General features: G+C 44.2%; 1 protein-coding gene across 1 annotated transcript; it reads left to right on the forward strand.

Moving 5' to 3' along the window:
• Nucleotides 1-5,484: 5,484 nt before the first annotated feature.
• On the forward strand, nucleotides 5,485-9,260 carry LOC135704378 (uncharacterized). Its single transcript, XM_065225812.1, has 3 exons — nucleotides 5,485-6,967; nucleotides 7,026-7,741; nucleotides 8,586-9,260. The coding sequence occupies exons 1-3, from the start codon at nucleotides 5,485-5,487 to the stop codon at nucleotides 9,258-9,260; spliced, it is 2,874 nt and encodes a 957-aa protein (XP_065081884.1).
• The last annotated feature ends 5,772 nt before the right edge of the window (nucleotides 9,261-15,032 follow it).

Below are 15,032 nucleotides of genomic sequence, written 5' to 3' on the forward strand. Positions count from 1 at the left end.
CTACAGCATTTACACTTCCGACATTCCTCCCCTTGGAGACGGTTGCGTGTTTTTCCTGTTCGCAGATGATACCGCAATAGCCGTCAAAGGAAGGATGCCTCGCGAAATAACGAACAAACTTCAACGATGCCTTAACGCCTTTGCTGATTATGCCACCACGTGGAAAATCAAAATCAATGCTTCCAAAACACAAACAATCATGTTTCTCCATCGACAATCACCCAAACTAAAATCGGCTCCCTCTTGTACTGTAATCATGGATGGCACAAGGGTTGAGTGGTCCGCCGAAGTAACCTATCTCGGGATGTTGTTTGACGAAAAGCTTCTATTCCGCTCGCATGTGGAGAAAACCGTAGTCAAGTGTTCCGCCTTGGTTAGGTGTCTGTATCCGCTGATTTGCCGCAGATCCCGCCTCTCAAGGGTGAACAAACTGGCCGTCTACAAACAAATCGTAGCACCTGCGATCCTCTACGCAGCTCCGGTGTGGGAATCATGTGCACAGACTCACAGGAACAAAATTCAGGTAGCTCAGAATAGAGTGCTGAGGATGGTTCTTGATCGTCCTTTTGACACTAGAATAACAAATTTACACGAAGAGGCAGGCATTGCCAAAATAGATTCCAAAATTAACGAAATTAAGACTAAATTTACACAAAAATGTAATTTATCAGAACATGCTTTGATAAGCAATTTGTATATAGTAGGTTAGGTGTACATAGTAGTTGTAGGTTAGTTGTAGTTGTAAATAGTAGTTATAAGTAGTCTCCCTTTTCCAATTCAAATCAAACCAATCCCACCAAGGTGGTCATACTTTAAAATAGGCCTGATAGGACTAGGAACTGTAAATAATAATTAAAATCTCAAATGTACCAAAGTTGAAAAGACGCATCTGTGTCACTTAACAAATTCATACATGTAAACCACACAATCACAAGAAATAAAGATCATTTAAATGGCAAAAAAAAGATAGATTGATAGGTTCTACGTCATACTGCGGTCGTGTCTGGGACACAACCCTTTAATTTTTTTTTCAACACAGGAGCACTAGTAACCTGCACACTTTCGTAGGCTGTCATTGAAGCGACTTCCACCTCACCAGCGACGCCCAATAAATTTCCATTGATTCCAGCGTAATATGAATCAAGCTCAAGTCCCGTGAAAACACATTCCTCACTTTCAAAATCCATAGGGCAGGATTCATCGAGGTGGACATGATTCGCGTTCCATTTCGTAGAAGAAGGAGCCACACTAGGGATCGCAAATTTGCGAAGCCTGAAGAAGAAAATGTAATTAAATTTACACTGTGTACATATTTCGTATGTTCTGAACTAACCCTTGGCTTTTATTGCTCCTGTTAATAAAATCAGAATAATTTAAATGATCTTCGCAAATATATGCATTATCCGACAAGTTGTTATCACCGCAGATTGTTTTCCATACTGAAGAGTCTCTAGAAACATACATATATGGAAACATTAAGTAAACAAACAAACACATATTTTATTACCTGTAGCTGGCAGCTACTATGAAAAACGATATTTTTGAATAGCTTGAATTATTGAAACCGCCGCGTACACTATACTGGTTATATCCCATGTCTTTTTGGTGAGATTGACACTTACAAGCAAATAAAGAAACGTTTCTCGCGCAACACGATTCCCTTCATCGATTTTCTCTTTCGCGAATAACCCGACTGCAAATGTATTTCCCATTGAGTGTGTTGTTTCAGGCGCAAGCTAACATCATCTTCTGTCGAACTGTGCTGCGAGCTTAACGAAAAATTCGTTATTGTTGCCGTGGCAAACCAAAGAGAAAGTCAATGAAGAGAATCGATCAACGAGGATAGGTCCTTTTTAAATGTTATGCGAGGTTTCACTTTTTTACGATAATCATAACAAAACCAATAATTGACAGCTAGTTATTTCTAACTATGTGTGCGAATGCACTCGCGAATTAACGAACACCATCATACACAGGTTCCACTTTTGCTCAGAAGAAGCGTTGTCGTTACTGTCTCCTGATTTTTGGCAGAGTTGCCAGTCTTTTTGATTTGTTGTTTTCACTTTAACGTGCATCACGAGAGTAAAATCGATTGTCGCGAGTGGGTCATTACGGTTTCCAAGTCTAGTAGCAATAAATATAATGCAAGACTTAGTTACTATATCTGTTGAATTGTTAACCTTTTCATTCATAGATTGTTTTTAACAACGAGTAATATCTCTGTCATGCTCACTGAGTCAGAGCTAACATGCACATGCTGGAAATGTAGGTACAGCTTAATACCTTGGGATTCCTCGAGATTGACGAGTATTCACGGCAGCAAATACATCTAATCGCTGTATTTTTACTAACTGCCACAACGAAACAAGATGCCGTATTCCGTCTGGAATCGAGAAGTTTTTGCTAATCCACCATTACTACTATGTTCCACAAAATTCCAGAGTGTGCCAGGAGCATTAACGAAGAAACGAATGGGAAGAATTATTGGATTCTCCCAACCTGATCCACGATTTCAAGGGCACCCACACACTTAGAAAAAATCATGTAAATTTAGGTGCTCTGAGAGTGACATATACGAGCGTCAATTTTGACATAAATTTGAGTCATACCAGGCGTGAAATATAGCTCAATCAAACGTACTTTTCATCGAGCAATGAACTTTTCAGTCTCGGAGCACCCAATTTTACATGACATGTTTGTTTACGTCTCATCTTTTATGTCAAAGACGGATTCCGTCACGTGTAAGATTAGCTATTTCTAAGTGTGCATACACAAGAAATGTTTGATAATTTTAGAGTTGCTTTGCAGCAAAATGCATTAGATTTTGAAAGCTTGTTGGAAATGGACAGTTCGAACAAATTCTTGAGTAAATTCCGTTCCTTACAAACATATGTCACTCCAGGTACAGCTTTGAGAATATATCTTGTAAAGTTGAATGAAAGAACTGAGGTTCTTCGGCTATGAAGCAGTGATGCCACATTCCAAAAGCCGGAATCAAGACCAACTGACAACGGAGCAGGCCAATCAGTCACGGTTGTCGATGGGTGGTTGATGTAGTTAACGAACTATTCAAGCGAGATTTCAAGTTGTTCCGTCAATGTTATTTCAATGTGGCTATGTGGCATATGTTTGAAGATTTCAGAGTGGCAGCAACCCTCATAAATCCACCTGTTGCGAACAACGCATGGGCTCCCGACTTTCTTGATATCATTAATGAAAGAATCAACCTGCCCAATCGATTGTCTGAATACTTCATAAAAAAACAATTTGAACAGGCAGCGATCAACATTTTTGCGAATGTCTGGGGATCTACCAGAATTTCAAGATACAGGATAAATTCATAACCGACTCAGTCTCAGTTTTATCTGAGGCTTATTTCATCTTTTAATACAACTCAGCTGTAGGAGTTTAAAAATTTAAAAATTATCTGAAAGATGTTTATCATGACTTGACTAGGACGTTCAAATTATTCTGCAGTTTTGAACCTCCTGTCAATTTTCCTTCCATAGAGTCACAATTCTCGACTACTTTTTCGAAGGGAAGTAGCAGCTTTTGTAAACAATGCATTTGATAGTCGTTTTGGTGTAACTGGTAGCTCGCCCACACATACTAACACTACTATCATGTAGGGGTAAATTCTGATGGTAGTGTTAGCATGCGTGGGCGAGCTACCAGTTACGTCAGATCGACTATCAAATGCATTGTTTACAAAATCTGATACGTCCCTTCGAAAAAGTAGTCGAGAATTAGTGATTTCATGATTCATGAGCTGTCACTCACGAATCATAACGTCGCTAAATACAATCTTACGTTATTTTTTTCCGTGTAGAAACTCCCAATCAACGCACCGTCCCAGCAGCATTGTCTCAAAATGGCTTGGAAATATTTATGCAAATCTTGGCTCATCGCAATATCACGCAGTTTCACCGCATCGCACTAATATATAGGAAAAAGCAGTTTGAAAAATAGACCAACAACTCTTGCAGCAGAGGAGGGAAATGGGTGTGTATATAAAAATGTGCCATCATCGGAACAAAAGACAGTGAAAACGAGTTAGACTGCAGCATCTTGTTCAACACACTGAACGACCATAGGACTACACGGGGGCCGTTTTGTTATGCAGTCACAACTTGTTGTTTTTCTGCCCCAGCGATCTGTTTGACGATGTGAGGCGTCGCCGCTACAATCTAGCTCGTTTGGAAAATTGATATTTTATCCCAGCTTCTGGCAGGGTTGAGGTTGACCTTCAAGGGTTGAATTTTAAAGGGTTTCAACCAATCAACGAATTCGGAAAGTTTAACCTACTTTAACACAGAGCCTCTTAAGAATATAGACTTAGCATAGAGACGAAACATACGTTGTGCACGCGACATGAATTTTTCTCGTAAAAGCAGGAACGTGTTTATTTTCCTTAATTAGATCATTTTCACGCGGATCACATTCGCACACATGGCACGTGGGACGACAGACTCACCAGTCAGAACGCAGAGAAAATAAACTGACTGGTAACGGAGGAAAGTGATTTCATCACTGTCTAATGGGAGAAACTGTTTAGCTGGGACGTGTTGTGGTGATTCAATCGTTCCGCTCGTTGTTGGATGATTGCAGTTGTTTTCGTTGAGTAAAACGGTGATGGAACAATGTTGGTTTTTCAGAACGATTCCATCGTACTGTAGAAGCTGACTGGATGGGCTAAGAGCGTTACCCAGCAAATGAAAGGCTGACGAGATTCAGGACTACCCACTGTTGAGGAATTAGATTTTGTGATAATTTAATAAATTTATTTTAACAACATACTAAGCTTGAGCTTGATGAGATATAATAGCAAAATTTAATATGAATTTGCAATGATTTTTGCTATTATTTTGACTTTGATATTACTCAATTATGATCCCATATATTTTGTGATATTTGTTCCTGTACTTGCTCTTTTGCTTTTGCTGTAAGATGCTGTAATAAAATAATACAGGAATCCACAATCTACGTGATGGGTGGTGCGGTCTACCCCCGCAATTTCTCAACAATCTTGACTGAAAGATTTTAGTTATATTGAGCTGATTGTTTGTATGTGCTTAGGGCCAACAGCAAACTTGACACTCATACAAAGTCAGCTCAATTGGTTGAAATACTGTAATGTAATATTTGAAATGGCGGTGGGTAGATGGCAACACTCACCACGGAAACCGGGGTTCCTGCTTTATTGTCTTAAAGCAATTTACAGCAAAAGCAAAAAAGCAAGTACGGGATCAAACTTATTAATTCGTATATTTTTTTTAAATCGAACTAAGGCTTGTACTCGAAAAAAATGCACAATTTTTATCCGTGTGTAACTTTTTTATCCGTGGGTAAAAATTGATGAAAATCTGGGTGTAACTAGTTTGGAGTGAATTGTTTACATGTGCAAAATTTCATAACAATCGGTTCAGTGATTATTGAGATGTCATCGAAACAAGAAAAAATCGCCGGAGAATTTTACGCGCCGTCATGGAAAATCCGATCGCAGGGATTGGTCAAGCGTCTATCGAAGTCCGCTGCATGTTCCGCTCGATAGTGAAGTCTCGGATATCCAAGTTTTCCACCACCATCGACGCCTTCGTTCTTCCCAAGGTCACCGTAGATCTGCCTTCAATCTCCGTCGATGCGTCGAGCTGGTCGCTTCCGACAGGAATCCAGTTAGCTGATCCGTCATTCTATCAGTCCGGAGTCATTGATGTTGTGTTAGGGGCCGAGGTATTCTTCGATCTCTTCAATGTTGCTGGTCGAATCATTTTGGGTGAATCTCTTCCGTGTCTGGTTAATTCGGTTTTCGGTTGGATTATCAGCGGCAAAACTTCTGAACAACATTCAAGATCTTCCGTAGTCTGCAATGTTGCTACCACTGCCGACATCCATCGTGACATGGAGCGATTTTGGGCCATCGAGGACGATTCAACGATCGTCTACTCTGCATCCGAAGCCTACTGCGAGAAATTCTTCAGCGAAACTACTCGTCGCTGTGAGGATGGATGGTACATGGTACGAGTACCGTTCAAGGAAGATGTTTTGGACAAACTAGGAGACAAAAAACGTACTGCACTTCACCGTTTTCGCTTGATCGAGGGTCGTTTCGGGCGCGATCCAAAATTAGCCGCCGAATATCGTAAATTCATGGACGAGTACGAAGAGTTGGGACACATGGAGCGAATCGATGAATCAGATGCAGCGTCAGGGCCTGCATACTTCCTTCCACATCATCCAGTCATTCGCGAGGAGAGCAGTACAACCAAGGTGCGTGTCGTCTTCGATGCTTCTTGCAAGAGCTCCACCGGAATTTCCCTGAACGACGCTATGCTAGTGGGTCCAATTGTTCAAGAAGATTTGCGGTATATAACGATGCGATCTCGCCTGCATCCTATCATGATGATTGCTGACGTCGCCAAAATGTACCGGCAAATGGTTTTGTTTCCCAGAGACTGCCGATTTCATTTGATATTCTGGCGTCCTTTACTATCAGAACCGATCTGCATCTACAAATTGAAGACCGTAACCTACGGCACCGCTTCAGCTCCGTATCTAGCCACTCGAGTACTGAAGAAGCTAGCGGAGGATGAGAAGGAGAGGTATCCCCTCGCAGCGAAAGCAACCTGTGAGGATTTTTATGTCGACGATTTCTTTTCGGGCGCACAGACAGTCACCGAAGCAATCGAACTACGGGAGCAAATGGATGCCATGTTCAACTCAGCTGGAATGCAGCTACGAAAGTGGGCGAGCAATTACCCTGCACTACTAGAAGGAGTTCCGGAATACAACCGTGCCTTGCAGCCTTCGATGGATTTCGACAAGGATCAGGCCATAAAGACACTGGGTCTACACTGGGAACCCTGTTCTGACCAGTTGAAATACGTCGTTCCTGAAGCGACAACCAAGTCCTCAACAGTCGTCACGAAACGAAGCACACTTTCCTGCATCGCCAAACCCACTTGGTTTCGTGAGTCCGGTCGTAGTCATCGCGAAGACCTTCATGCAAGCATTGTGGGGATTGAAAGATGACAGCGGAAAGCAGTACGAGTGGGACAAGGAACTACCGGAGCAGATGAAGAAACGTTGGGTCGAATACTACACCGAACTTCCCCATCTGAACGCTCTGCGAATTGATCGATTCGTCATACTCCCAAATACTACTTCTGTGGAGCTGCATTTCTTCTCAGACGCCTCTTTAGCTGCATATGGATCGTGTGCCTACATCAGATCATCGAATGAGTCAGGTGAAGTCAAGGTCGCTCTATTAACGTCTCGCTCGAAGGTGTCTCCACTCAAACAGCAAAGCATTCTGCGCCTAGAGCTTTGTGGCGCACTGCTGTCTGCTGAGCTCTACCAGAAGGTTTACAAAGCGCTGCGAATCACATCCAAAGCGTATTTCTGGGTAGATTCAACCACCGTTTTGAGTTGGCTCAAGGCTACACCATCCACCTGGTCCACTTTTGTCGGAAACCGGGTATCCAAAATCCAGCAGAAGACGGAGAACTGCGAGTGGAACCACGTAGTAGGACGAGAAAATCCCGCGGACATCATCTCGAGAGGTCTTCCAGCTGCGGACTTGATACAGTGTAGACTGTGGTGGGAAGGTCCTCCATGGCTTCGAGGAGAAAAAGAATCGTGGAAAGTTTCAGTTGACGCATGTGTTGGCAACGAGGCAGCCAAGGAAGCAAGGAAATCTTCGTTTGCAGTCGCTTCTTCTTCGCCATCATTCGTCGAGGAATACGTAAGCAGGTTCTCCAGCTACCAGCATATGTTACGCATCACTGCCTACTGGTGGCGGTATTTCGAAAACCTTCGACTACCCAAGGCCGAGCGAACCGTTTCATCACCGCTAACAGCAACTGAACTCCGTAGCGCCGAACTAGCACTCGTTCGACTTGTTCAAAGGGACAGCTTTCCTATGGAATGGAAGGCACTACAGGCAAATCTAATGGTCTCCTCGAATTCACGACTTCGCTGGTTCAATCCGATGATTGCTCCTGATAACGTTTTACGCATCGGAGGGCGATTGAGTCGTTCTGCACAACCGTATGATTCTCGCCATCAGATACTTCTGCCAGGGTCGCATCCATTCATGACACTTCTCGTCCGTTGTCAGCATGAACGCCTTCTGCACGCAGCTGTACAGCTGCTTACCAACACTATTCGGCATCGGTTTTGGATCTTGGGCGGCAGAAACATCACTCGTCGCATTGTTCACGGCTGCGTCACCTGTTTTCGAGCCAAACCGAAGGCAGTCGAGCAATTCATGGCTGAACTTCCAACTCAGCGTGTTACCGCTTCGAGACCTTTCTCCTTCGTCGGTGTTGATTTCTGGGGACCGATCTACCTCAAGCCTCGTCACCGCAGAGATGCACCTCCGAAAGCTTACGGCGCAGTATTTGTGTGCTTCAGAAGCTGTACACCTGGAGCTCGTCGTGGACCTAACTACAGTCAAGTTTCTCCAGGCTTTCCGTCGCTTCGTATCTCGTCGGGGTTTGTGTTCAGACGTGTACAGCGACAACGGTAAAAACTTTGTTGGGGCAGCAAATGAAATCCGGAAACTAATACGTGACAAAGACTTTCAGCACATTTTCGCCAGTGAATGTGCTACCAACGGGATTCGTTGGCACTTCAATCCGCCCCGTGGTTCGCATTTCGGAGGATTATGGGAAGCTGCAATCAACTCTGCACAGAAGCACTACTTCCGTGTGCTCGGAGATCGTAAGCTAGCCTTCGACGACATGGAGACACTCCTCGTGCAGATTGAAGCTTGTCTCAATTCACGGCCGCTCACCAAACTATCCGAGGATCCGTCAGACTTTCAAGCCCTCACACCGGGACACTTTCTGATCGGTTCGTCCTTGCAGTCCGTCCCAGGCGTCGACTATGAATCGATTCCAGCAAACCGTCTCCACCAATGGCAGCTAATCCAGAAACTGCTCCAGGATATCTGGAAACGCTGGCACGTGGAATACCTCGTTTCGCTACAACCACGTAGTAAGTGGTGCAAACCGCCTGTACCACTGCACGAAAACCAGCTCGTAGTAATCGTAGACGAGAACCAGCCACCGATGCGCTGGGCCACTGCACGAATCCACGATCTACACCCAGGAAAGGACGACGTAGTACGAGTAGTCACTCTGCAAACTGCAACCGAATTCCTCACTCGTCCTACGGCAAAAATCTTCGTACTTCCAATACCACCATCAGCCGACGATCAGCCATCAACGTCAGCAGCACCGCAACTGCGGTCGGGCTAGAGGTTTCCTTTGTGGATCAACCTGGCCAACAGCATGGTTTCTGCAGAAGCAGATCAACCAAGCTCTTCAAAGTTGCTGGAAACGAAATCAATTCAAGGCCCTTAATGCGAAGGGTCCAGGTGAGGATCTTTCCAATAACACATACCTTCTCGAAATTGGCTACCGGGTTTTATTCACATTACATGTACCTGCGAGCGTTTCCCACTATACTCCATGAGGATCGGATCAACTGCTAGTGCTGCTGTAAATGGAATCGTAACATCAACTCCACAACGAAAGCGATAAATAGCGAGGACGTCACGTCAGCCGGGGGCAGAACTCATCGTAGATTATCAGCATACAAGGCCCTCGAACAGTAGGGTCCAGGTAAGGACCTGTCCAACACTTTTAATTTTTTGGGAAATCCTACCGGGTCTTCTTTATCTGTTCCATGTCACCGAGCTCTTCCACGAAGCCAGCGTCGAGAATCTCCAGAAATGGTCATTTCTGCCGGGGGCAGGATGTTCGGCAACGCTATCTATGCGTCATCAGGAGGAAGCAGTCGCCTATACAAGACCATCGGTCACTCACCGTTGACCACTACCACCGGTCGTCATCTTCGGCTACCTATACACGCACTCCATGGGCGAGTCGGTGATGCTGGTTACTTTTCCGTAGATGATAAGTCAGTGCATGCAAGACCACACGACGGGTATCATCCACCGTTCGACCGCGCGCGTCGGGATGAAAAGATCGCATTTTAATTTGTTTGTGTCGTTATTATATTAAGAGTTAAATAAATTTAAGTCTAAATAGTAGTGTTTAAGTGCAATAAACTGTTGTTGTTCTGTGTGTAATTCGTGTGTGATTGCAAATCCGATAAATTGCATGCTAAGGTACCCAACCTACCTCACCAAATCAGAGTTTATTGGCACGGCTGAAGCTGAAGTAGAGCAGCAAAGAACGCATCAATCGCTGTAAGTTGCATCAACATTACTGATTTCGACGGGGAGTCGAACATAGTTCATTCCCTGAAAGTTTCAAGAAAATCCGACCTAAATTAAATTTTTGGCGAACACTTTTGTCTGGTGCATTTTTTTTTTTCAAGTACAGGCCTTACTTTGTAGCACACTCGCTGTCTCGCTGTCATTCTTGTTGGCACTGTCCCTTCATGCAATGGGTTTTCAATGTCACACATTATAAGTTTATGCAGTTTTGTTGGTGTTATGATCACAAGTGAATGATTTGCAATATTTTCACAGTTTTTGTGAAAATTCATGCAGTTTTTTAGATGGTTGTAAAGTGCATATCACAAGATATATTTCTTAGTCAGTTTGGCGTTCAAAAGATGGCACCTTCGTTGATATTCACCCATAGCGATTTGCTTTCACAGTTCGACAAATTCACTATGGACGACGTAATTGCTCGAGACAGTGAAAATGGTTCTAGAAAGCGACCCAACAGGAACAAGAAGAAGAGGCGCGCAGTGGATCGACCAAGTAGAAGGCAACCTGCGGACCCCCTTGGCAGACTATGAGGCTGGCGAAGTGTGGCCATGGATCGAGTAGAGTGGAGACGACTTCTCCGGACAGTAAAGGACAACAAGGCTTTAGCCTGATAGGTAAGGTATGTACTTTCTGAAGTGATTCCAAACATTTATGAAGTGATTAAGTACTTTCCGAATATAACTGAATTGATTCAGCTCCTTCCGAAGTGATTCCGTTCTTCCGGAAGTGATACTGATTTTTTATGAAATGAATCATGATTCCGATCCTTTGTTTTAAATGAATCAGTGCTTTCCGAACATTTCTGAAATGATTCACTTACTTACTTACTTAAGGGTCCTGTGCACCACCAGCGGTGCAAAGGGCCAACGTGAAAGACTTCCATCCTGGGTGGCTGCTCGCTTTTGCCTTGACCTGGGCCCAGGTCAGATTCCTATCGACTTGCTTAATTTCCTTATTGAGGCTCCACCGCCATGAGCCCCTGGGTCTGCCTCTGCTGCGATGTCCTGCCGGATTCCAATCCAGCGCTTGCTTGCAGATTTCGTTTCCGCCCCGTCGAAGTGTGTGGCCGATCCACCTCCACTTTCGCTTTCGAATTTCTGTTGCTATCGGCTTCTGATGACATCGACGATGGAGCTCGGCATTCGAGATCCAGTTGTAAGGCCACCAGGCACGAATTATATACCGCAGGCATCGGTTGATGAAGACCTGCAGCTTTTGAGTGTTCTCCGCTGATACACACCACGTCTCGCTGGCGTATAACAACACAGATTTCACGTTCGAGTTGAAAATTCGGATTATGGTGCGTTGACTTATCTGGTTGGAAACTCGCAAAGGCAGCCCTAGCCTTCTTGATTCGTGCACCTATGTCGCTCTTGGTCCCGCCGTCCAACGTTATTTGGCTGCCAAGATATTGGAAACTTTCGACCTTCTCCACTGCTTGGCCCGCTACCGTAAAGTTGGAAGGGTTGCCCGTGTTGATATCCAACGATTTGGTCTTGTTGACGTTGATGGTGAGACCCGCCGCAGAGGAGCGTTCGGCTAGGTCATTGAGCTTACTCTGCATATCAGAGCGCCGTTTTGCTAGTAGAGCAACATCATCAGCCAAATCGAAGTCGTTGAGATGCTCCATGGTGATAGGCTGCCAAAGCAGCCCACGGTTCGGTACACGGTCAATTGCACCCACCATCGTCGATTACGATGAGAAACAGTAGCGGTGATAGTATACATCCTTGTCTCACACCAGCGACCACCCGGATAGGGTCGGAGATTCGCGTCGATCTTCTCCTGTATCCGATTCAGGATAACTTTGCACAGAACTTTGAGAACAATACACAGTAACATGATGCCTCGCAAATTGTTGCACACAGTCAGATCCCCCTTCTTTGGGACCTTCACTAAGATGCCCTGCATCCAGTCAGCCGAAAAAGTCGCGGTGTCCCAGATATTACAGAATAGTTGATGCAACATTTGTGCGGATAGCATGGGGTCAGCTTTGAGCATCTCTGCTGATATGCGATCGACCCCTGGAGCCTTGTTGGATTTCATGCTTCGGATAGCTGCTTCAATCTCCTGCAGTGATGGGGCCTCGGAATTGACGCGAGTGATGCGCCGCACCCTAGGCGGATCATGCCGAGATGTTGATGGCTGGTTGGCCGTCGAAACTTGAAGAAGTTGTTCGAAGTGCTCAAACCAGCGTTTCAGCTGGTCAGTGGGGTCGGTAAGCAATTGTCCAGTCGTGTCCTTCACTGGCATCCTCGGGTTCATCCTTGCTCCACTCAGGCGTCGTGAGATATCGTAGAGGAGGCGTATATCGCCAGTGTTTGCGGATTTCTCTCCTTCGTCGGCCAGGGAGTTCACCCACGCTCGCTTGTCCCGTCTGCAAGAGCGCTTGACTTCCTTCTCTAGAGTCGAGTACCGTTGACGGGCTTCGTTCTTGGCTCATCTGGTTCTCGCCCGCTCTATGGCGGCTTTTGCTTCTCTACGCTCCTCAATCTTCCGCCAGGTTTCATCTGTGATCCACTCTGTGCGCAGCTCACCCAAGTTGTTCTCGCTTGTTTCTATAAAGGCATTTTTGATGGCCGTCCATTGTTCTTCTACGCTGCCATCTTCTGGAACGTCCGCAGCTCGAGTCTCAAGTTCTTCAACAAAAGACCTTTTTACCGCTGGATCTTCAAGTCGGCGTGTGTTGAACCGCCGCCCGAGTCTCTCCTCCCGTCGCTGGATCCGCACCATGCGTAGGCGGATTTCGCCAATTAGAAGGTGATGGTCAGACGCGATGTCGGCGCTGCGTTTATTCCGGACATCAAGAAGGCTCCGTCTCCATTTTCGGCTGATGCAGATGTGGTCGATCTGATTTTCGGTATTTCCATCACGGGAAACCCACGTGACTTTGTGCACTGGCCGATGGGGGAAGAGCGAGCCCCCGATCACCATGTCGTTATTGCCACAAAATTCTGCAAACACCTCACCGTTCTCGCTCATTTCGCCGAGACCATGGCGTCCCATGACACGCTCATAGTCCGTGTTGTCGGAGCCGATCTTCGCATTGAAGTCGACAGTGTAGATCTTGATGTCACCCTTTGGAACCTTATCCACGACGGCATTCAGAAATGATTCAGTTCTTTGTAAAGTGATTCTATTTTTTATTAAGCGATTCCGTACCATTCATATAGATTCCAAACGTTTCTGAAGTGATTCAGCAATTTTCTAAGTGATTTCAAACCATGATTCAGTACATTCGAAAGTACTAACAAACTATTCTGGAATGATTCAGTACTTTCCGATGCCTCTCACTACAAAAGGCCTGGGTTCAACCCCAGTCGGCGCCGTTGGGATTTTCTGAGGTATAAAATCTCTGATCACGCCTTCCAAGTGTGGGAGCTGCCTCCCTGGCCTCGGTATCATTGGACTCAGTACGAAAAACAAGAACAACGGAAAACAAATCAAGGAAAAAAAAAATCTTTCCGGAATTATTCAGTATTTATGAAAGTAATAACAAAATTTCCTGATTGATGTACCAAAGTGATTCGGAATTTTTGATAAACTGATTTATTGACTCCGAAGTTTTCTGAATTTATTCTAAACTGTTATGTAGTGATTCAGTTCTTGCAGAAGAGTTTTCAAAATTTCCTAAAATGATTAAATTAATAGTGATTCAGAACTTGCAGAAGTGATTACAAACTTTCCTGGGTTAATTTGGTATTTTCAACAGTGATTCTAAAATTATCCTAAGTGATTCGGTACTTGCGGAGCGGAAGTGTTTGCAAACTATTCAGGAATGATTCAGTTCTTTCTAAAGTGATTCCAAACTTTTATGTTTTGTTCAGTAATTTCCAAAGTGATTCCGAACTTATTATTATTATTTAGCTTTATTTAGGAGGCTTTCAGCCTTAGGCTGGTTCGCCTCCAATCATTCCGAACTTTTCTGAAGTGATTCAGTACTTTCCAACGTGTTTCAGTTTTTGCGACCTGGAGTTCAAAATTTGAATATCTGATGCGGTACTATCCGAAGTGATTCCTAAATTTTTCTGAAGTGAAGTCATTCAATGATTTTGAACATTTATGTGGCATAGTTATATCTGAAGTGATTCCAAACTTTTATGTACATATTCAGTACATTTCGAAGTGAGTTAGACTTGCGGAAGTGATTAAATTGGAATTATTCAGTATTTTCCAATGTGATTCCAAACTTTTCTTAAACTTTTCAGATTCCATACTATGACGGACAGTGGTAGGTACAATTTTGTTAATTCGATGATCGCTTATTAGCGAAGCTAAATCATCGTTACCGGTTTAGCGAAAACGCTAAATTTTGAAATTACATTTACCACATTTTGATTTGCTTGGTATGAAATAAGCATTTTTTTCCTTGATTTGGTTTCCGTCGATCTTGATTTCCGTACTAAATACCAATGTTACCGACGCCAGGGAGGCAGCTCCCACATCTGGACCCTACCTATTGACCAATCAACTCATGAACCGGGGACCAACGGCTTTACTTCTCTTCCGAAGGAAGACGTGATCAGAGATGTTATGCCTCAGAAGATCCCGGCGGCGCCGACTGGGATTGAACCCATTCCTTCAAGGGTGAAAGGCAATCACGCTTACCACTTCACCACCGACACCACTAATGATAGCAATAGTCAAAATGAAAAATTAACTCAAATATATTTCAGCTCATTATTATTATTTTATTATTGCAAGGCACAGGGTTTTTTTTTTTCATGTGAACAAATACATTTGGCTGTATTTTGGACGATTGTTTATTCTCTGACGCAATTAAATA

The sequence above is a fragment of the Ochlerotatus camptorhynchus genome, unplaced genomic scaffold (genome assembly GCF_037179485.1).
Source record: "Ochlerotatus camptorhynchus isolate MF236.1 unplaced genomic scaffold, CSIRO-AGI_Acam_v1.1 ptg000237l, whole genome shotgun sequence".
NCBI lineage: Eukaryota > Metazoa > Arthropoda > Insecta > Diptera > Culicidae > Ochlerotatus > Ochlerotatus camptorhynchus.

What these genes read in the sequence shown, in the direction of transcription:
- LOC135704378 (XM_065225812.1), top strand. Translation starts at nt 5,485, where the DNA reads ATGGAAAATCCGATCGCAGGGATTGGTCAAGCGTCTATCGAAGTCCGC. An exon ending in CGCCAAACCCACTTGGTTTC is followed by an intron (nt 6,968 to 7,025) that starts GTGAGTCCGGTC and finishes GGGGATTGAAAG; the next exon opens with ATGACAGCGGAAAGCAGTAC. An exon ending in CATCATTCGTCGAGGAATAC is followed by an intron (nt 7,742 to 8,585) that starts GTAAGCAGGTTC and finishes AAAGACTTTCAG; the next exon opens with CACATTTTCGCCAGTGAATG.